This window comes from Spodoptera frugiperda, chromosome 18 (genome assembly GCF_023101765.2).
Source record: "Spodoptera frugiperda isolate SF20-4 chromosome 18, AGI-APGP_CSIRO_Sfru_2.0, whole genome shotgun sequence".
In the NCBI taxonomy this organism is placed as follows: Eukaryota; Metazoa; Arthropoda; class Insecta; order Lepidoptera; family Noctuidae; genus Spodoptera; species Spodoptera frugiperda.
The window spans coordinates 7571103-7594602 of NC_064229.1; the positions used below are offsets into that span (position 1 = coordinate 7571103).

The window sequence follows — 23500 nt, forward strand, 5'->3', positions numbered from 1 at the left end:
GAACTAATTTCGCATTATTAACAGCGATATAGGAAAGCAATAACTGTTAATCTGGCAGGCGGTGTAAGTGTAGGAAAACGGTACCATTTACTTTGGCCGCCAGTGCAAGTGATTAATGAATTTATCGCGCCGTAAGATCGGCTAAACTCGGCCTGCGTCGGCTCACTTCGGTAGCTACTTTCGCTCCCTCAGGCGCACTGGCAGTTTGTTTTATGCATACCCATATGATTAATGTGAGAGAGTCTGATATTTAAATTGGTGTATTTTTTCTATTGAAATTGTAATAATGTATCATGTCCGGATATGTTTGATTTGGTTATTAAAATTTTGAAGTGGAGTCATTAAACTTACTTGTATACAACGTACGCGCATTAATTACGATCATATTACGTTATGTAACTTAATCAAATAAAAAGTGTTTAAATTAACCTGACTAGTTTGTGGAGTGGTAGAAAGTGTTGATGTTGAATAAATGCTAGAGTTTGATATCCTGATCTTTTATTATTTACAAAAAAAAGTGTCACCACACTAGGGTTTTCTCCTGTATCGTGGGTGCGTTTACAAACAAATCTATCAAATCATTATGTTTATTAATTTCAATTTACTTCCAAAAATTTATATTTGTTTGGAGCAAAGCTTGGTTTTATCGATTCCAGAAAGGTGGGTTTCTTCAAGAAGGCAGTAAATAGGTTTCTCAAGGTTCGGCTACGCACATCTAATATCCCAAGTAACCACTTACCATCTAGTGTGCTTTTTTGCCAACGTCCTGGTATAAAACAAAAGATGGAAAATTCTCATGAAGTCTCTTTACCCATAGACATCGGCTCCTCGTTCAGACTCGTACTAATAAAAACCAACAAGGTACTATATGAAAGCCTTCATCCTATCCTGCCCACTTTGATTAAAAACATACATGACATACACGACAGGATATTACACTAAACAGTATACTTTTACGACAGCTTATTACTTACACTAGACACTAGTAATATCAACATATCAATCTAATAAACGTGTGAAACTAAATTCAATTTGATTCGCAAATCACGTATCGTGTATCAGATCACAAATTAGTATTAATTGGTTCGACACGGCTCGATCTATTTTGAGATCTGCCGACTTCATCTTGTTACATGTCACTTCTACCACTTATATCACTTCTGTCTGTGTCATCACGCGTAAGAGATGGTCATCTATTTGATTGGCTGGAGAAAGTACTCTTGAAATATAAAACTAATGTCTGTTTAGCGGTTTCACTCGTGTCCTTTTGTTACGCGTTGAAGAAATTTGGTTAATTGAAGATTGAAGAGAGAGGATTTTAAGACAACTTCATTCATGTGTTATAAAAAAGGGGATAATAGCTACAGTGTAACAGGCAGATAGAGTCATAGTCAATGGATTTAGGATTACAAATCAAAACCACTGATTGATCTTAACATTTTCACAAAGATCGTGTTAAAACATTTCGTTACAGCTTCATCAAACAAACTCGCGTCTGAAACGAAGAAAAAATCAAAAAAGCTACGAACAAAATCAATGTCATGGGAAGCTAAAATGTTGTTTCTGAACAAATTTGTTATGTCTACACGTAACAAAGGAATAATTTCACAACTTGTAACTTGCAATAAGGCACGTTCCTACAAGACCGGGAATTTACTTACGCGAGCACAACACTAAATCTTAGTAACTATTAACAAATACATGACAGGCTAAACACTTCATCATTCGAAAACTGCCTTTACAAAATAAGCAATGGATGCTGAAAATGCATTTGAAATGTTGTACTCGATAGTGTTGTAGTAGAGGGGACTTCCAGATGTGAGCTTGCGCGCGCGCAATATTTCTCCCGCGGCGTCAACGCGATAGTATCGCGCCATCGCGCCCCCTGGTGGCCGGAGATACTACGTGCAAAGTAGCATTCAGTAATAATGCCTGCGGATAAGATTTACTACAGACTAAAGGACGAATAAAGTAGGACAGATCGTCGGCATTTGATTTACTGTGGATCACGAATTTGAACTGTTTGGTAGAATAAATTATGCTTAATTTTGTTTGGATTTATGGTTAAGCTTAAGTTGCGATGTTTTAGTTAATAAATTATACTGAAGTTTGGTGTTACGGCTCCTTGTACGTTTAGGTATCGAGGAGGTGTACAGATATTTATCAATTTTGAAATGTCATGCACAGGTGAACGCAAGCTGCTTTGGTATACAAAATATACTAAGGATGAGGCTTCTACTGCCTTTGTCTCATCTATAAATTATGCGTGATGGTCAACCATTTACTTAAAACAAGCCAATCTTGTAATCTTGAACACAAATCTGCCCCTAAGATGATCCACTAACCCTAAGTATCCGTCAGCTTGTCCCTACACTAGCAATTAAACTCTTTCGGAAATGTCCTTAGGATATATTGCTTGAAAAGATGCGAAGTACTATAAAGCTATCTGATCAACAAATTCCTACACTCATGAGAAAGGAAGCTCGCTTCCCAGATTGCGACGAAGACAGAAACATCTGAACTCTGTCGGCACTAATATGGTCCATATTTCTCGCACGTTTTTATCGACACAATCACAATAACACGGGCAATAAAACTTCCGTGTCGACACCGGTAGTATACTTGCGTGCTAATCTTCAAGGGAATTTAGAAAGCACCGCGAAAGTGGTTGTAGTACGCAGTTCTGATAACATATTGTGGCAAAAATCCCCCACAATAGCCTGCTTAGAGCCCCCAGGCTGCAGCCTTAATACTCCGCAGAAATATGACGAAACATTAGCTCGAAATAATGAGCCTCGCTCGATTGGAACTTGGACTTGATTATAGATTTAGCTGCATGATATTGACTTAAGGTGCGCTATTAACAGTTGAGAGTAAATATGATAATGTGGTACAAAAAATAAAAATGGTTGTAACATTATTCGAAACTGCACTGTAGTATGAGATAGATTAGAAATTATAGGTTAGTCTGTAGTCTGAGCGTGGATAGTAGACTTAGTTATGCAAAAAATGCATTGAGACACAAGAATACTTTTTAAACCGCGTGAATCAATAAGATTCGCTCATGCAGATGCCATTTCTATCTAGAAATAAAATTGTATCTATTAAAATATTCATACAATTGTAAAATTCTTAGTTATAGGTAAGCTTCGTCTAACTTAGCATGTAAGGTTGAAGGGTCAGACATTTCATATGAGCTACCCAACACGTGTGAACTACACATTCTCTTCAATATCTTTCTACTAGGAAATTATCGCTTCCAATTTCTACTTTCACGATTATTCAATGATTTTGTACTAAAACCTTCGTCTCATGTAGCATTTTGCTTTTAACTGTCTTTTTTGTCCATATGTTATTAATAATCGTGAGTCCTATTCGATCATACCAAATCAACAATTAGAAATAGCACGCGACGAATCGTGTGTGTGTGTATGTTTGTTACTTAATCACGTCAAATGGCAGAAGGGATCAGGATGAAATTTGGGATAGTCTAGAATTACACATAGGATACTTTTTATCCCACGGGACAGAGCGATATATCAGACTTGTATGTGAATTCTGTAGAAACGATAATTTAAAATGTTTATCTCTCTACTGTAGATGCGTTATCATCAGATGAATCAAAGACGAATGTTTATCATCCTTACCGAAGATAGGAAACTGTTCATTACGCACAGAAACGTCTTCATAAATATTTATAATCCATTGATTACTTCGTAATCCTCCATTATTTTCATCGTCCGCCATAGAATTCAAATGCAACTGTTAACTGAGATGTCTGTGCTTGTCATTTTGACTTTAACTACGTCTTATCTCAAATCTGTGAAAGTTCCTGCTTCTTGAGCCACTACGTATTTTCTCAACATTAAAATCTTAGCCGTTAGTTAATTTCTCACCTTCCATTACAACTTTGCTTTACGGAGATCGTTCACCAGTTGAAATTCAATCTTATTCCTTAATACTATATCCAGTTGCTTTGTTGCTATCACCTCTGTAACCAGCAAACACAATTTTGTAAATATACCGAGCAATTTCTATATTATGAACATGGACGTATTTTGTGTTATCTTTGTAAACTGTCGGCAACTCGTTTTAAGGTTCAGTTTCATTAATTAATTAAACTTTCACGCCGTTTACGCCTTGCTCTATTACGTTTATAATAATTTATTGTGTTTGTTCTATTTCATTATGTACGGGCCCTTCTCTTTCAACGCACTTGATGATTTCATTGCCTCGAAAGTTAAATACTACCGCGGCTATACTATCGATGGTGCTATCTTTATTTTCTACGTTTCACTCACTGGATATATCAGAATGGCATTTTCCACTGAATCCAACTCGTATTTTACTGAAAGGGAAATCGATACACTTGGTATCGTATTGCATATCGATTATGCGTGCCTTGAATTATTCAGCAGGTTACGAAGCACATGTACCAGTGCATAGAAGACAAGCAATTATTTTATTTGTCAAAATTGCTCATAGTATTTTCATCCTACTGAGAAAGGCCTGTGTGCACAGGTTGGAATTGAATAAATTACCAATTGCTCGAGCGTTATCTTGTATATCGCATATTATAAGGGTATTAATGCTCTCTGCGCTCTTAAAGAGCTTTTACAGCATATGAACTAAGTTCTCTAATGAGCCTATAAATAAATTGTTTCGAGACGATGTCTCGATTAGATCTGTCCGATTGCGTTCGTTTAGCGTGAATGTAAGCATGGATACTATCTGTACCATAGTCAAGTCTTATGAAATTATTAATGGTATTGAACTTAGAAGGCAACGTGTTGATAAAACGATCTAGATTCGGTTTACTTGTAGTGATTATGCGATTATCCATGAAAGTGAAATGAAATAACCGGCATTCCAGTAGACTATTTTAATTTAATTTACGTTTGAGTAAACGCCAGTCAAGTCTCATATACTGGACTAATCAAACGGTCGGTGCGAATCGCCTGCCGGATAAATTATAACGAGACCATTTCCTCTTGCGTCACTGTGAGCTTTAATACAAATTTTCAATTGAATGAAAGGACGGAACACTTAAATGAATTATCAGTTAATGCGTACTCTACATTGGCTTTCTTCGAAACATTGTCTTTAACATAGATTCCTCCTTTCCCCGCATAATTTATATCAGTTTCCATTAATGTTTGTTCTGCCATATTATCACTTAGGGCTATAAATTTTCCAGCACTATTCAGCACTCCATGGTTTGCTTTCGAGTTATCTTGATCAGTATTAGTGACTCCATAATTCAAAGCCGGGTTGCACAACACGGCACGTGGACTAGGAAAGTTCTTGTAATCACTGGCTGAAGTTTAATTGATATATAATTGTGTTATACTCAGTTCAGGAAATTGTATGGATCGGCTCATACTCCTTATTACAGTAATTATGATTTACGCGTCTTGCCAGTATACAGTCACACCTCTTTCGTGCTATTTGGTTGATTTGAATAAATTTTAAATTAGTGCTTGTTGTATCTTTAGTGAAGAAACGTTAGATAATATCAGGATTTCCTTGAGCTGTTTGTGTTTTTACGAGCCATAAAATTGTTGATTCTAGTTTGTAACAAACGTTGAGTTTGTGAGAAGCGTATCGTTAGATGCAGTTTGCTCAGCCATTATGTTTCCTGAAACGGGTTTTTAAGATAATTATTTAGTAATTTGCACTGCTCCTGGAAGTTCTCCTTGGAACGCATTATTTGCCACTTTATAATCCTTTATGATCTCGGAGCGAAAACCAACAATTACCTTGGCTTACAATTATTCGCTTTAGTTCCTTCTCGGTGGAGTTATAAGATCTCAGTTTATTTTCATTTTCATACAGAATTATGGCCGTTTGAAGATTGCTATAATTTTGCGAGCTTAGCTTTCAAGGCACGCAACTTTATGTGCTTTGTTATTAGTATCGACGTTGCTTCGTGCGTACTTTTGTATGCGTAGAAGGATTGTAATTACTGATTTATTCGACGTTAAAATATGTTCCTTATTCCTTTTGATTTTCTTAATGTATTCTCTGAAATTTCATATATCCTTTTTTACAATTTCATTATTAACTACATTGCCAATATCTAAAGAAGCGATCAAAAAATATTCGTCAATTCTTTTTTTATCAGCATCATCTTTCACGAATGTATCTTCTGTTGTTGACATAGCGTCTATTATCCATTGATAATCAAGCTTATCCATCGAATCCTGCCAATTGACCTTACTTTTATCGATTGTTGGGCAAGGTCGAGCCCTTTTAACAAATATCCGGTGCTTCCAATTGTATGCGTTTCCTGTCGCGCCTGCATTCATTCTCTTTTACGACATGTCATCTGTCGATGTTTGACAAGTCATCCTGTAAAAAATAATTTAATTGTATTGCGTGTGGTGATCTAATAAGAATGGGACTTGAGACGTATGTACTTGTTTGTTATTTTTTTGTTGATTACTGCTTCTTCTCTTTTTTGTGTAGATTAAATTGAAGAGGTTGCATTATTCAATTTAGTTTAATTTGAAAAAAATAATTACTGTTTTTATTCGCATGTTCATGGCTCGTGGGTTAATACTATATACAATAACTGGCCCTTATAATAAACTACATAGTTAGTTTATAGTGTAAAACTAGTTCAGGGGTCAGCATATTCCGATTATCTGTGTAAACTTTTTGTCAATAAAGAATTATTTTATTGTAAAAAGCAACATTTCAAGCTCTATTTTGGCTGCCACAATTCTAAGTGTATATCGTATATCTCTTCAATAGTTATTTTATTACGTAGTTGATGATACCGTTACACCTAGAGACACTAAGTCATTTTCAGACTTGCTATGAGCCAATAAACGTTAACAAGATAAACTTCAACACTAACAAGACCATAACTATTATTTTAATTTATGATTAAGATTATCCGATTCCAGTTTATAATTTGAATCTTATTCACATTAAGGATTTCCTACACAGGGATTTATACATAACTGTGTATGGATTCAAGGAAAAAGGATAACTACGCCAGGTATTGGACATTATGTTTATGTTTGGTTTCCTTTCCATCGATGCATCGCATTCCCAAGGTGTGCATCTTTCTCGCGTAGCTAGTTTGCGGCGGCACATCTTCATAGCACATCTTACTCGCACCGCTACATAGCTTAGTATCAGTGGAAACGGTCACATAGTTTCACAGCTTAGCTATTACATCCTCGCAGTATAGCTACATAGCACATCTCTGGTGGAAAAGCACACTGAAATGGGATGTCATGTTAATGAAAAGTACAGTTAAATAAAAAAACAATAATAATTGTCATCTATTCACCAACTGACACCAATAACCAGTGAACTATGAATTCGGTGGATTTTCCTTCATTCATGTATAAATTGCCGTTATTTAAAACAGGAATATTATGTGCGCACACGCAAGCCAATGTCACATGGCTATGGTTCAGTACCAGCTAATGTTACACCGTTATAATTGTACTAGCGTTTGTGCTGTGGCTTTACTTGGGTGATTTTTGTTTTTAAATATTGCATTGGGTTATGCACATGTATCAAAAGGTAAAAACTATTGGCTGTAAAAATATTTTTTTCACACATACACATGTTCCAGTTAACATATTGATAATCAATGTTGATGCTTACCTACTAAAAGCAATACCAATTTTTCGAGTTTAACTTTACCGCACACTAAGATTTTCTTCTGTGTCATGGGTGCGTTTACAAACAGACACAGACAGTTCACATACACATGACACCCAGACACGAAATTATAATTTGTGGATCACACAAATAGTTGCTCTGTGAGGGAATCGAACCCGCTACATGCGGTTGCCCAGCCATCGCACCAACCGTGCAGACAAACTAACAGACAATCAATTTTAATATATTATAATTGACATAGATAGTGAAATTGTTACTATGTGACACAAAATTAGGTATTATTACGAGAAAATTGGGCGTACAAACAACCTCTTTTAAAAATTGTTTCCACAACTAACTGCAGTGCATTTTGAACTTTTTCGTCTTGTTTATAAAGCTCATCGTGATTGTTATAAATAATTACTCGTATTTCTACAATGAATTGTTCATCTTCCTACGTATTGTGAAAGTATAAGAGAAATGGATTAATATCTATCATTGTCCCTTTGCAATCTTGATCTTATTTTGATGTAGGTGTATTTTAACTGGGAAATCTGAAAGGTGTATTATATTTAACAAACGTTAAATATGACAGGAATTGTAGAGACAATGACTATCTGTAAATGCAATTAAATAATATTCTTATGAAATTGACATAACTGTCGTTATAATACCGAATTGATCGCACGGTTGGTGCGGTGGCTGAGGAACTGGCTGTCACGCAACATATCGCTGGTTCAATTCCCGTACAGAGCAACTTTGTGTGGTCGACAAATTGTTGCTTCTGGTTTGGGTATGTGAACTTGTATGTTTGTAAACGCACCCACAACACAGGAGAAAATCCCAGTGTGAGGCATTGTTTCTTAACAAAAAATACTTGTGTGAGACATTTTTTTATTACACGGAAGAAAAATTACTTTATTGCATAATTTATATTTTGATCATTCATCCTGGTATTGAGTTAGTCATGAACGGAGTTTTGTTTACTTAAGTCTACACATTTAAAGAGTTTAAATATTTCCATATTACTAAAATTGCCTGGTGTTCGGTAGTTACTTTATAGCCTTTGAGTTCCTTCAGAACAAGAAGTGACACTTTCTCATCGACCCTAAAATTAAAGGCCACTCCGATATAAACACAAAACAGTTCAGTTAGCGTGAGCACTATCAATAGCTATTCGATTCACAGATAATTCTGACGACGGCGCTAACTTTTACCGATAAACTTTAGATACGAGATGTATTTCTGGTCTTAAATGTCAACGGCTACGAACAACAGTGTTTATATTTGCATGGAGCCTCACAATCTGATTGCGGAGTGCGATTTGTAAGGCCATCGTCATGTTTCCATGTAATCGTCGTATTACTTTCAGCACATTACCCTGTGACCTCAACATCACTGCTTTCTCCCTTATCTTGTGCCCTCTTGTCTCGTTGATTATCGTTCCTGTCATCATCATAATTAACAAGGTCTATAACAGCTTGAATCATTTCGTCATTTTCCTCATTCACTTTAAGTGGATTAGGATTATTGTTATCTGGAATTTGTTCTTTATTAACATATCTAAAGTATTTCCTGAGTATTAAATTCCTGTTATCAATGCTTAAAGATTTAGTTGTTTGCATTTCAACCTCATTATCTTCGTAGATGAATATAATCTAATGTAATGCACTATTAACTTTCGCTTTTATAGTACGTTATGTCTTTCCTGGGGTACGGTTGAAATCCTTGTCTTTACCCGGAATTTAATCCGTGGTATTTATGTAAATTTTACTGAGAAACCTCTAACCTGTCGTGACTCCAAGATCGTTATTTTTAATTTACAAGTTCTTGCGCTGTGCATTAGTCTTATCTTAATTGTACAAGAAGTCTATTTCATAAGTTGATAACTAAACTAGACGGTTAGGATTTTGTATCTTTAAGTTTTTGACTTGTTACGTTGTGAAATGGTTTACGTTTTGAGACCTAGTATAATTCGGATGTAATAAAACTTAATGGTGTAATCTTAATGTGATTGAATCATGTAATATTATTGATTTCTCTGGAAATTCGACCTATGTAATAAGTCATTCCTTCGAATGTTATTATTCTAGTTAGTATAATATTTTAGATTATTTAATAATAATTTCTTTCATTATAAAATCCTTGATTTCTCTCGATAATTTATCGATTATGAGCTTACTGTAGAAAAGCGTCTATAGCAAGTGCTTGAATTAATTTGAAAACATTTAACAAGTCGTTATCTAATTTAAAGTTATTGCCGTGACTATTAATGCAATTAACAGTTGCAATCAGATTTATTTTGTAGATATTTTAATGATTTATATTGCTATCTTTCATGCCTTTTAACACACTTAGATCACAGGCAGTCAGTAGCGTAGTTATACAATTAATGGATATACCAAACTGGTGCTTGGAAAAATATTACTTTATAGAACAGTGTCAGGCGTTACTTTGGAAATCCATGCTACACTAACAATACAATAGATTTTTGATTTTCAATCCGCTTATACATATATGTATTGGTGGTATGTAACACCACCCTAAAAATACATCTATAAGTGGAATGAATACTAAAAATCTATTGTATTGTTATTGTAAAATATTAATTGTTTTGTATTTAGAAACATGTACACTTGTTTTAACTATTTGCTTACATCTCATCCGTGAAATCCCATAGGTACGTACTGTTTCAGTGCAAGAGTAACATTCAAAATACCCGTCTTTATTAGAGGTTACTTAGTAATGAACCACGAAATAGATTGGGCTACTCAGACACATAATCAACCTCCTGCCATTCTTATTTAGATAATAAGCTAGCAGACAGTAAATAAGTATAGTGTGGAGGTTTCATGTGTTCGTGTTAGTCGTGACAGCGTCCCTAGCGCAGGCTATCGGTGGCGCGATCGTCGCGTTAGCTTGCAACACTTACCACGGATTCTAGATCACCCACACTATTGTCGAAACTGTCTAGTTTTTGATATTGCAATGTGTGGCGAATAGAGTGAGATCGTGTACATTTAGAATTGTTGAAATTGTTGCTTATATTTTGAAATGGTGTTGATTTATTACGTGGTTTAGAAGATCTTGTAATGTTGTTTTTGTAGAGCTTAAACGTCTATTAATATTTTGGATTGATGGTGAAAATAATGGACTAGACGTTAGGAAAATATTAAAACAATGGCTTGAAAACATAGGTATGAATTAAATAGTAAAAAAAAAACACAAAAGCCAGACACAACTCCCGTTTCCTCATGCAAAATCAATAACAAAACAAATCAGTTTCGCAATCAACGCGATCTAATTGGCTGGAATATTCGAGAACAGTTAGTTGCACCAACAGTGGTTAGTGAAATGTTTTAATCCAAACTTTCGTCGTCGATTTGTCCTAACGACTCGTTTATTCCTACAATGTGCTGGATTTTCTCTCCAGCTCTTAAAACACGATATGCAAATGATGTTAAAGTATTCAATGTAGTGGCTTCCTTGTCTTTGTTTACTTTATTCAGTGAGCTCCTGACATCTTTATAGTTGGTGATTGTGCTCCTAATGTGGATTTTTGTTCCGCTATCTTCTTGCTTGTCTGTCTCATAGTTCTTGGCTAAATTACATAACAGTATGCCTGATCTTCCTTGATGATCTACCATCCATAGTATCTTTAGTATTCATACTGTCTGTCAGTTTTATTAACACGTTTGCTGCCATCAGTGACCTGCGTTTGTCTTCAGTTTTCACTTGGCAGTCAGCCTTTATAGTTTCATTTGATAAGACAGCAATTCCTACATCTATTTACTCCTTAATATCATCATTGCAGCCTAAGTTTCTTCTGTATATGTTAATTTCAGTTCACAGTATGTGTCATTTAGGATTTAAATTACGTACGGTTATGGTCTAGTCGTATGTTTGGTATTCCCTGTTTGTCTGTTTATTGTCCATTGTTTGCGGTAACTACTAATAATGTTAGGCTAGTAATATTTTTCCTTCTATTTAGCTATTTTCTATTTGTGCTCGTGCTTTTTCAGTATTAGTGTTATTGTAGGTTATAATGAACTTTGTCGCATGTTTCGTAATCCCAGAAAGGGTATTTATTTAAATTAACTTCTGTAACGTTCTTTTCATTTGTTAAATAATCACTCAACTTATTCACCACACTCCCTCTGTTCGAAATAATTAGACAGATAGGACTGACCAATATTTCAGAAATAGCTGAAACCCAGGAATAAAAACCTCTTTACACATAAGCATGCAGTCCATTATTCAAGGCAGTGTATTTCCACAATATGTCTTTAAAACTACCTGAACTACTTCACAATGTATCTCTTGACGTATCAAACCGTTATTTCCCTATAAAACACAGTAGAACACGACATATTCTCGTTCGCAAACTTCATAACAATTACATAATTGTTATTTGTTTCACGTTTTCATAAAAATACATCTAGATACTATCATTCTTATATTCTTACTTTCTCAAGTTTAAAGACGATTACGTTATAATACGTGATATCTTTATTAACATCGCATAATTCTGTTTTTTCTTTATTTTCGACTGTGAGCAGCTTTTGGTGAAATTGTTTCGAGTAAATTGAGACAATATAAAGGTCAGTATGTCCGGATTTAAATGGAAGTTCTTATGTAAGCGGTGTTGATATTTTGAGTATCGATTTTTTTATTTATTTTAGTGCTTTTATTTCTTTTATGTCTTTTTTGGTGAAAAGTATGACTGAGCAGCAGATAGCCTCAGGCTTCATTGCTGAGTACGGTGTATTAATAACTGCGACTACAGAGTGCTCGTAGGCGACTAGATTTGTGTTTGTAATGATTTCTGGTATTTTTATGTGCCTTTATTGCCTAACCCATCGTATGCTGGAGTTGGAGTGAAGATTTGTACGAGACATAATGTGTTTTCTATTGTGTCTCATATACCCTCAAACCTAAAGGTTAGAACTCGCATCTTTATATTACACTGATACATCGTTATCAAAAATGTTTTGAAATCATTACCATATATCGTTAGTTTTTTCGTATTCTTATTTATTTAGGGTTTTTTATCTAAAGGTATATCAATCCCATCGTGTCCTTTACAATGAGTATTATAACTAGTAATAGGTATCCCCAGTAGTAGTACAGTTTTATGATGAAAGTCGTGGTTCGCGTATGATACATGAGTATTTCTAATGATGAAGTAAATGTCGTGTTTAGTATGTGTGTAACAATGCATGTTGCTTGGAAAGTTGCTGCCCTCAACCCCGTGATTTACCTTCCACCTCAAGGTGTCGCTGATGGCAACTTTATAGCTGTTTACACCAGGGCTGTCTACCATGATTTATTGGGTACTTACATGGCTATAGATGATGGTGCTTATAAAGAAATACACGTGTACAGTTTTGTCTTAAGATCGGCAAAATTTCGGTCCTAGTCTGGAGACAATTTGGAGTTATGTTGTGTTTGAAAATTGACTTATTCTTGATTTGTTATTCTATGGAGTTTATTTGTATCCATAATTTATTCTCCTTGCTTCTTCTACTTGGTTCTCAGTTGTCGCGGTTCAACTTTAAATTACTTCTAACATTTAAGAATTAAGAAAAGCATTTTTTTTAATTGTTCGACTTTACTGACTAAAAACCACCCCGTTCCTACTCCTGCTTTTGCTGCAGCTGCGTAAAAAAGGATAATGACAATATTGGTCATCAGTTATGCCAATAACAATGCTACATACTCTAATGACATTTCTATCGCCAACCCTATATAAAATTTCACTCCTGCGGCGCGAGTATGTTTGCCTACGATTTGTAACGTTGCGATATCTGCTGCGAAATCTAAACAATGGTCGATTGTAATATTTCGATATACAGGAACTTCTGCTTTGACAAATGGTTCATATTTCTTGGAGGTTGTACTTATGCCATCCTTTTGAGAATACCGAGGTTATAAATCTTCATACGCTTTCGAAATTGAGACTTTGTTGAATAGATAGTGTCTGATTTTATGATTGTCATCGCTGTATGGTCTTTATGTTAACGTGTATAATGGTGTAGTGTGGTTTCGTTTGTTATTCTTCTTGTTATGTAGTTTTCTTTGCTTTGTTTTATATGTTCTATCTGTCAGAATTGTTTATTTGATCTTCCAGATTGGTTATAAATCTGGATTGATCTTGTATAAAAGAGCATTTTTTAATACCTACTATAGTATCACTTTTCCTTTTATTGAGCTTGCTAAAGAGTAGTATTTTATCTGGATTCCTGTCCAAATTCATCATTTCCATCCTAATATCTGCCTATATAATTTAAATTATTCTAGACTATTACCACAACACTTCTCTCATTATCCCCTATATCAATTTCCGATACAAATTCTTCACCACGTCCAGTGCCAATGGATCCAGGCGAATAACAGTAAATGCGACCACACCCTCGATCACGTACTGGTTAGAATGTTAGATCATCTTACACAACAGTTATCACCTCTACTTATGCGATATGCAAGATAATTTTATGCAGAGATACAGGGTCGGATTCGATAAGAAGTGAGTAGTTCTTAGTCTTGGTGGAACTTGCTCTAGTATATTTGCAATTAGATTTTCTTGTATTGGGTGTGGTTAAAATAAACATGTCAATTTATGTTTTTATGTTTGCATTGTAACGTTTTAAATAGTAAGTCTGCTATTAGTTAAAAAGTAGTTAGTAACTTCATAAGGTTCGATAGCACTGTCATATACCTTGTATAAAATACCCCTATTTAAAATAAAGATAAAAAAAATACAATTTACGTTTTAATTTACATACAATAAAGATTAATCTATCTATGTACTTATCAATTATGTTTATGAAAAGCTTTTACACCTTTGGAGTAACAAAAGATTGAGCAATATATTGGCGAACCATAATAACCTGTTTATAGGGCTCCTAGGTAGCGTTGGGCCCATAATAGCCCCCATAGTAAATCCGGGACTGCTCAAATAACATGATCGTGAAGTACCATAAGAATTATTATGTGACCTAAGACCCTTACGTGAGTAGTGGATTCTTGAGAGCGTATTGCTGAATTCGTGTGACGATTGATGTGTGTTCTTGATGATTTGCTATGGGATTCGTGTGTGCCAGACAGGGTATGGTTGCAAGAATAATATGTAATTGTAAGGTATTGCAACGTGTGGTTTGCTTGAAGATTTGTTTTTTTTATGAGATAGGCTGGTACACGAGCAAGTGGATCACCTGGTGGTACGCAACCAGCGCCGTCCTTAGACACCCTAAACACCAGAGGCGTTACAAGCGCGTTGCCGGTCTTTTGGTCAGGTTAAGAATTTGAGGATTGTTGGAGATTGGGAACATTGGGGAAAAGCGTAGTTGAGTTAACGCAAGCGTTGTTACAAATCGGTTTTCTATTAGTCCGTTGTATCAATCCATTCGAGCCGGCCCATTCGTGCTGACGAAGCATGACTCTCTTACTTATGAACTACTTGTACTTATGTGTGTGGCATGATACGATTGTGATGTCATAAGTGTGATTAGTTATTGAGTTTTAAGTTATAACTTTTTAACACCTATTCTATTCTACACTGAACTTCTGTATAAAGTGAACACCAGTAGCTACGCTTAAAAACGTCAATATAACATTAGCATATTTTTAGCAAACCAATATGTACTTATAGCACATACATCATACATTGCATAATACTGGCAGAATGGTCTAGACGTGCACATTAGCAGATATTTATTTAAAAAATTCTAACCAATCGCGTGAATTTGCTAAAAGTGACATTGTAGTGGAATTTTTAAACATTTTATGTCTAGGAGTTCTTGTGACTAGTTTTGACGTAGGTTTTATAGTGTGAAGTACTGTGAGACTAACTAGTGAAGACATTGTGTTTTGCTTTCTAGAAGTGGAAAATTTTGTTTTGTGTATAGTTTGTGGTGGTTGTTAACCGACTTCTTTATTATATCGATTTGGATATTGTACTGACGATAATGTCTTCTGAACAAGATACGGTAGGTAACAGTTAAAGATATACAACTCAGTATTTCCATTAGTAATACTATTTATTCCTCGTGTGTGTACACTGTATAAGTTCGAGCAGTTATGGTATATTTATTTATATATAGCAGTTATTATATACATATATACTAGTCTCTATTTATGTCAGTACTCATAACATATCTAAAGCAATAGCGTAACAATGGCAATAGCCATAAACTAGGTAGGTATAAATCTTAACCAAATTCCAGTAGAAGATTTCGATTTCGAAAATACTTATCCAATTTACCCATAGTTAAATATCTAAATGTATTACTACTGTCCGTTATTAGATATAGTAGTTTTACTATTAAAAACTTTACTTTTCACACGACAACATTACATGCTGAAGCTATGACCATTATCATATGCCCTTGTTACCAGTGGCAATCATACCAGTATTATCGAAAGTATGTATTCAAATATAAAGAAAATCATTGTAACCATATAAAATATAGCCATCAAAAGTGACAATACCGATGTCTTACAAATTAATATACATATTAATATAGTCGAACACCTGGTTGCACCCACGGGCGGGGCTATCCATCCATCGGACAATGTGACAAGAGAAACTAACACGGAATCGAATGTGGTACCTCGATAAATTAAATGTGCTATCATAATTCATATTGACCGCCAATAGGGCTTTCATGTGTGGTCTACTGGTTGAGGTTGAAGGTAAAGATTATGGTGAAAATAAGGAATTTATAAACAATTTGTTTCATAATTGTCTTTTGTAAAAAGTTATTTGTTAGTTTCATGTGATTGTAGACTTTATGTTCATTCTATTAGAAGTAAAAGTCTTTTCATTATCTATGTAGTAAAGTATAGATCGTCACTGAACTATAAATAGTAGCATTACACCCCTGTTTGATGAGATGGGAGGTCAAAACCGAGCAGAGGGTGATCCTGGTTCAATAATTACACTTCACCTATGGATAAATCTCGTGCTCCACATGCATGAATTTTCTGAATATGTTCACTATACTTTCAAAGTAATCCCAATCAAATATCTATGGGTAACCCTACCAGGGCACCAGTGATGGATGGAGCTACGCCTTGGGATAGCGATTGCTCAGGCGTCGATTACGTAGCGCTATCTAGCTTATCGTTTATAGGAATTATGCAACCTATTATGGTGCTATTGATAATACCATGGAGAATTAAACTGCTATTGTATGGTTTTAATTTAGATGTTTAATGGGTCTATTCATATCTTGCCCGTAGGTGAATTGGTTTAGTTTTGAAGTGGGTTACTCTGATATGTTCCGTTACCAATTCTATGTTGTAGTAACCCTAGACAAATGGTGTTATCGCCTGTCGACTCGAATACATATAAAGGTTTATTCCATTTAGCAAACGTTTATGATATTTAGCATATTATTATTTAGTTCTAATATACGGAGTCTGGAAATACCTGGGTGTATGATAATAGGCTCACCACCTATTACATGGGACTTACAACTAATTTGCACTTCTGCCTACCCTGTTGCGGATGAAAGGCGTGACGATATAAAAAAATACCTACTTAATGCAAGATAATATTATATTATTAATCACTCTTAACAATTAATTTAATTTCTAATTTCAAAACATTAGAAACTATCCCAGTCCAATGTTTTCAAGTGCCTCTAAAGTCACACACACATAAAATCTTTTCTATGTAAACGATCCATTTAAATCCGTTATTATTGGTTCGATAATTTCTTCAAATTATCTCCATGTATGGCAAGAATTTCTTCCATAGAAAATTTCCAATACCACTTATCTAGACACACGGCAGTGTGTCCGCCAAGTTCGAGCAAAAAAACCGACACACCGGCCGTGGGTTATATTACACGAACCATTTCGGGCCAAGTTCGACCCACCTATAACTCAAAATCTATTTTATCTACGCATATGAAATTTCTAGTATCTATCGAGATCTACTTACTTATCTAAAATACAAAATTTCATTAATGTACCTATTGTAGATCTTGAGATATTGACGTCAGAAAATCGCTATTTTTACTATACACTCACTGACTGACTCACTCATCAAAAACCTAGACCACTTCCAATAGTCGTATTGACTTGAAATTTGGCATGGAGGTAGGTCTTTAGGTCAAGGTAAAGGAAAAAATCTGAAAATGGCCAAGTGTGAGTCGGTTTTAAAAATAATGAAGGTGTAAATTCATACCCCTAAGGAACTAAAACAAAAAATTATCTATATCTTCCAATGGTCGTACCGACCTAAAATTCGTTACGAAGGTTTGTATTTAGTCAAAGTAAAGTAAAATAAGAAAAAAAGAAAATAAACCTTACAAAAATAAATGAAATCCCACCCAAAACATAAATGTGAAAGGATGCCAAGTTCGATAATATTGGAATGCTTCGCCTATAAAAGAAGTGAGATCTAAATAAGTACCAAGTTCCATACACAGACCTCAGTTAAAAATGATATAACTTGGCAAGTTTTAATAGAAAATTATATACTTGACTCATTGCGTTTAGTAGGTTTATAACAAAGTGTGTGAAAACTTGCCAACTTGTTATATCATTTTTAACTGAGGTCTGTGTATGGAACTTGGTACTTATTTAGATCTCACTTCTTTTATAGGCGAAGCATTCCAATATTATCGAACTTGGCATCCTTTCACATTTATGTTTTGGGTGGGATTGTGATTACACATAAACTGTATTTTATCTAATTGAATATTCATTATCAATGTCCATTCCTTTGTATGCCCACGCACTTGCTCAAGCGCATGGGATAACGTAGTGATGGTATCTCTACTCCATACTATAATTGCTTTTATTGTTTCAGGTAAGTTGAGTAACTGACCAGTCGTTTTAATTCTGAGGGTAAGTACTTGTATGTTCTTAAGGTGCGTGCCTAATGAGGCGAAACATTGATTGGTTTTTTAATGGACAAACAATGTCAACTACTTTGTGGTTTAAGAATTGCTGCTCAGGAATATGAGCCTCTAAAGTAGCTTGAAACTAGTCGAGTTCCTTGTCAAACAGTTAAAGATAAGCCGAAAAATAATTATTTACATTGAGGTTATAAGCACGATTACTCAATATGAAATCTTAATATGATATCCGAGTTCCAAAGAATTAGGTATTCACGGGCATGGGCCCAATTCTAGACGTAAGTCTATGAGTATCACAAGCTCGCTCTTTATGTGTACGTTTTATTTTTGTTTCACTACCCTGTCGTATCTTATTAATTAATTGGCTTTTAGTGCTCCAACTGTAAAGATTATCTAATAGTTGAATGAGTTTATTGGCCAATTACTTTTCACTGGACATGTGTGTGTTCATTAAACATTTCTGTAATTGATTCTGTTGTCTAAGTCGACCATATTTATTCGCAGAATATCGGCGATGCAAAGTATAATGATTTAGTCGTAAGATTTTTGCCAGATTCTGTTTTATTAGATTTCCTAGTTATCCATTTATAAATCTTAAGAATTTAAAGGGTTTTTTGTTACTACAGGAAAATCAGATTTTTATGGTAGTGGGTCAATTGTGAACTTCGAAAATAATCGTGTATGTTTGTATTTATTAATTATTATCTATGCTTCGGTTGAACACAATGTCAAATCCAAAAACTCTAACAAACATTCTTGTAGCCAAAAAGAACAACGACCCCAATTACCCCCTTTCCCAATCCCCAATTCCCCAACAACCCTTACATTTCTAACCCCCAAAAGACCGATAACGCACTTGTAACACCTCTGGTGTTTTGGGTCTCCATGGACGGCAGAGATTGTTTACCATCAGGTGATAATACCATAAAAAACGACGTGACGATGCTACGGTTGTGTCCTAATGAAAACAAAATATTAATCTTATCACCAGTTAACTTGTTACACCTCATTGCGCACAGACCCTTAAAGCCGAAATGACAGAAACTTGCGAACAAAAGGTTGTCTGTAACAATGACAGCCATGTTATTGTGTAGCCAATGTTTATCGATGGTAACCGCAGATACAACGCCCGTAACACTAAGATTATCGTTTGTAGGGCGCATATTATCTGTTCTATAAATGTTTTCTTTGATAAAAATCTAATTATAAACCGTATTGTTATTTAAATCATTGTTCTGATTAAGTCTTTTGAGTGTAACAAGGGTTTGTGTTGTGAGGTAATTGATTTTACTATTGGCAAATGTACTCTGTTATTGCATAGCATACAAATTTAAGAGAAGTTAATTCGGTTCCTAAACTCTATATTAATCATAGGTACTCCTTTTTAAAAGGCCGACAACACACCTGTGACTCCTCTGGTGTTGCGGGTATCCATGAGCAGCGCTGATCGCTTACCATCAGGTGACCCGTCTACTCGTTTGCCATTTTGTTCGTTTGTATTCCATAAAAAAATAGGCAATTGATAATTTTTAACCGTTCCTAAATTCCAAATACAATTTACCATATAGATAGACATCAACCAATTACAAAGCTTGACAGTAAAATGACACAGGAAAGTAATAGAATAATTCAGTTTTAAACTTTTAATGGTAACCCTTCAAATAACAGTCAGTTGGCACTTGCCAGTCACGAGTGATCGGTGGTCACTGATCCGTGACCAGATCGATGCTATCCACCCAGCTATTACGACCCTGTTTCCCTAATTTTATGGAAACCCGTTAAATTGCCGGGTGCCCATACAAATCTTGCTGTAGGAGTAATTGTGGGGGCCATGCCGTATGCGGCGTATGTTATTGCACGAGCGTGTGTTCCCGCATTTATTTTAGGGATTTTATTAGGTACGGTGGAAATGTGGGTTTGGTTTAAGAAGTGGTTATGTTTTCAAGGGGTGTGGGTTGATCTCACGATTTTTTATCTGCGAAAGTCGAATTCAATCAGAATCATTTTCGACAACATTCTTTTACAACGATTTTCTTTTATTTTATTTCTTAAATCTTGATCTGGATTTTGGTATTACATAACTCTGTGGGCGAAAAAAAATTGAAAAACACATAAAAAATATCAATAAAAGCAGATAATTTAGAACCTATTCACTATCACACTATTTACCTATTACAGTGGCAATCAACACCACCGAACAATAATACAACACTTACAAATAACACCAAAGTTCTACTCAACAAACTTAACAATAAAAACGTTACTTAACCATCATTGTTTAGCCAAAGACTTGAAAGGCAAAACTTCCGTTGCACAATAAAAATAACAAAAGGAACATAACTGACAGTTTGCCTCAATTACCGTATCCTAATCCGTAATCAGTAATCAGGTGTTGACCGTAACAAAATGTTGGGTAACAATGTACCTATAACAGTTACAGCATAACACTAAGGTATAGTACCTACGATTGTAGTAGATACAGACGATGCAATCGATAGAAATTGCAATAGAGGTGATACAGATGACTTTGACAATGAAATCAATAAAATAGTAATAGAAATTGCAAATGCTACATTTGAAATGATTGTTATTGTTCCGTGTATCAATAGATTTTAGGACACAAATACTTTTAACTATTCAAATATGACCACAAGAATTTTAAACAGTTTATGAATATCGCATTAGGTATTCTAAACAAAACAGCTCAATCTAAAACGAAATTACACAATAAACAATGGTGTAATTTCTGCTCTTTCCGTATAAGCGAGCCTTCTATACCAGCCCTGTAGTCGCTTACGGTAAGGCACGGGTCACTTCACACGAAACGAGGAATTACGCGACATTGCCCGCGGCCACCTCGGTCGTGGTCCCCGTTCTAATGTGAAACGCTTGCGAGCAACTTATTGTTATCCAAGGAATTGTTATCTATACAAATTGGCCACTTGAAATCTATTGGAAAATAGGAACCGCTTGCAGCAAAGATTTTCTCAGAATATTCTCGATTAGATGAGAAATCGTTTGATTTGATGATCGATATGTTTCCTGGTGTCGAGCAATTTGCTCTAAGTATAGTAAATGGTAACGATACGGATGATCAAGCGTTCGTTGGTCAGTGATGCAAGAAACTTTAACAGATTTTTGTCTCATCCAATTCTTTGGACACGGTTGTAGATGAAGAAAAAGAGTTAAAAGGAAAAAAATGGCGAAGAAGATTTTTTGCCATTTTTTGCCTAATGCCAAAGCAAATTTGCAAGTAGATCTTGGCAATTTGTTTACTATTAACCTTTACAACGCACAGAAAACAAATTACACAGTGTTAGTATTAATGTGAGACCTTTAAATCCGTGCATCGTTATATGCGCGTGGGCATGATGTGGGCGGGGCTTGCAACAGCGTTGCAGATGTGCTTCGATCTCACGGAAACGATGCTTACTGAGTTATGGACTTACGATTTGACTTACCATTGAGGGTAGGGCTAAGAAGGGCTCAATAAGATGTATTTTCAATACTGAGCCGATTTCCCAAGAATCCTGCATGTAACAGAAGGATTTGGAATCTGTAATCAATAGGTCAATTTTAGCAATTCTATATCGTGTTTTTATATTCCAAGAATAGTATAATTTATTTCTATGCTAATAATGAAACTAGACCTTCGATCTATTTTAATAATATTAATGATATTATAACTAATATAGCAATGTCGATAGCCTAAAAAAGGATAGTAGTAGACGTTTTTATAAATATAACTATTTTATTGGTTTAAAGAAGAAGTTTGAATATCATTTTGCAGTTTTTGGGTTCAAATAAGATTGAATATTCTAGAACTTGTATTGTAACACTTTCAATTCGATTTTGCCGATACTAGGTATATCCCCTATGCAATTCAAGGTATCCACAATCTTTGTTCCATCGGTTTCTATAACAGAGAACCGCGGGCCGTATATTTTCACTCAACAATCCACAATTTGCATGCATAAAATTGTTTAGAAAGTTACCATTTCCATACATCAGCCTTGCGTTCCTGTTGGCACATCCAATATTTATCTGGTGGAACACGGAAGCTTGGTAGTGGTACGCAACGCTCAAGACCGGGAAGCGAACACTAATAATTGTAACTCGATATAAATGAAGAGATAACGTCCATTACCACTGTTTAAGGAAGCGTAGTCAGTTTCCTTTGATATATTGCTACAATACACAGGTGTTGGATGTAAATGAGAAAGTTTCTGGTGGGTCCACTGGGCTAGGAGCTGATGGTGTTAAGACAAATTCAGTTGCTGCCGACTTAAACATAATTTCAAGTCGTAAGCTACGAAGGCAGAAACTTTAATATACTGCTATGATTACACTTTACAAGTTACCTATGAATATTTTAAGGCCACACAAATTCTCCAAAATCCTTCACGATTTGTGAAGAAACTTTCACTGGATGCTTCCCATTAAAAATCAATTACTTCTCTCCTTTGGTTGGAGACGCACGCACGCGCTACACGACTACGCTTTTCAAGTCTGATCCATTGTTGTACGTACTTCTTTTGTGAAGACAAACGTGACGTATTATGAGAATTTGTGGTCAAGATGTCACACGCGACTAAATTATATTAAGTCACCAACGACCTAAAAAAGGTTTTCAATTCTCCATTCCCAATGTTTCAGCAAAGTATACCAAAGCTTCTATAGCAGTTAAAGACTTCTTTTTTAGTCTTCCAACCCTTATTTCGGAAGACTTATTCACACTTCTAAAATAACTTTCTTAATCACCGAGACAGTGGCAAAAATGTCATTAGGCAGTTACCGACAGTGACATATTTACTGTGCAGAAAATTAAGTCTGCAACCATATTTCTCCAAGTGAACAAGCACATCAATTATTTCGTCACTTTCAAAGTGATTTATGATGAAATCACATTCCTTTTGGTGTATCGAACCGCGTATCAATGTACGTACAATAGAATTATCTGACATTATGTAACTACTCTGATGCACTACGATGAGTGATATTCAATT

At 35.1% G+C, this 23500-nt stretch overlaps 1 protein-coding gene across 6 annotated transcripts in view; it reads left to right on the forward strand.

Annotated features, from left to right (window-relative positions):
- Nucleotides 1–23500, forward strand: part of LOC118278077 (klarsicht protein) — a 309718-nt gene that overhangs the window by 148611 nt on the left and 137607 nt on the right. The window contains exon 1 of one of the 6 annotated variants that reach the window (XM_050700193.1): nucleotides 15576–15611. The exons of the other annotated variants lie outside the window; for them this stretch is intronic. Coding sequence (XP_050556150.1) covers nucleotides 15591–15611 — 21 coding nt within the window. The 5' untranslated portion in view covers nucleotides 15576–15590. Of the gene's footprint in view, nucleotides 1–15575; nucleotides 15612–23500 lie in introns of those variants that run through there. 6 annotated transcript variants of the gene reach the window in all.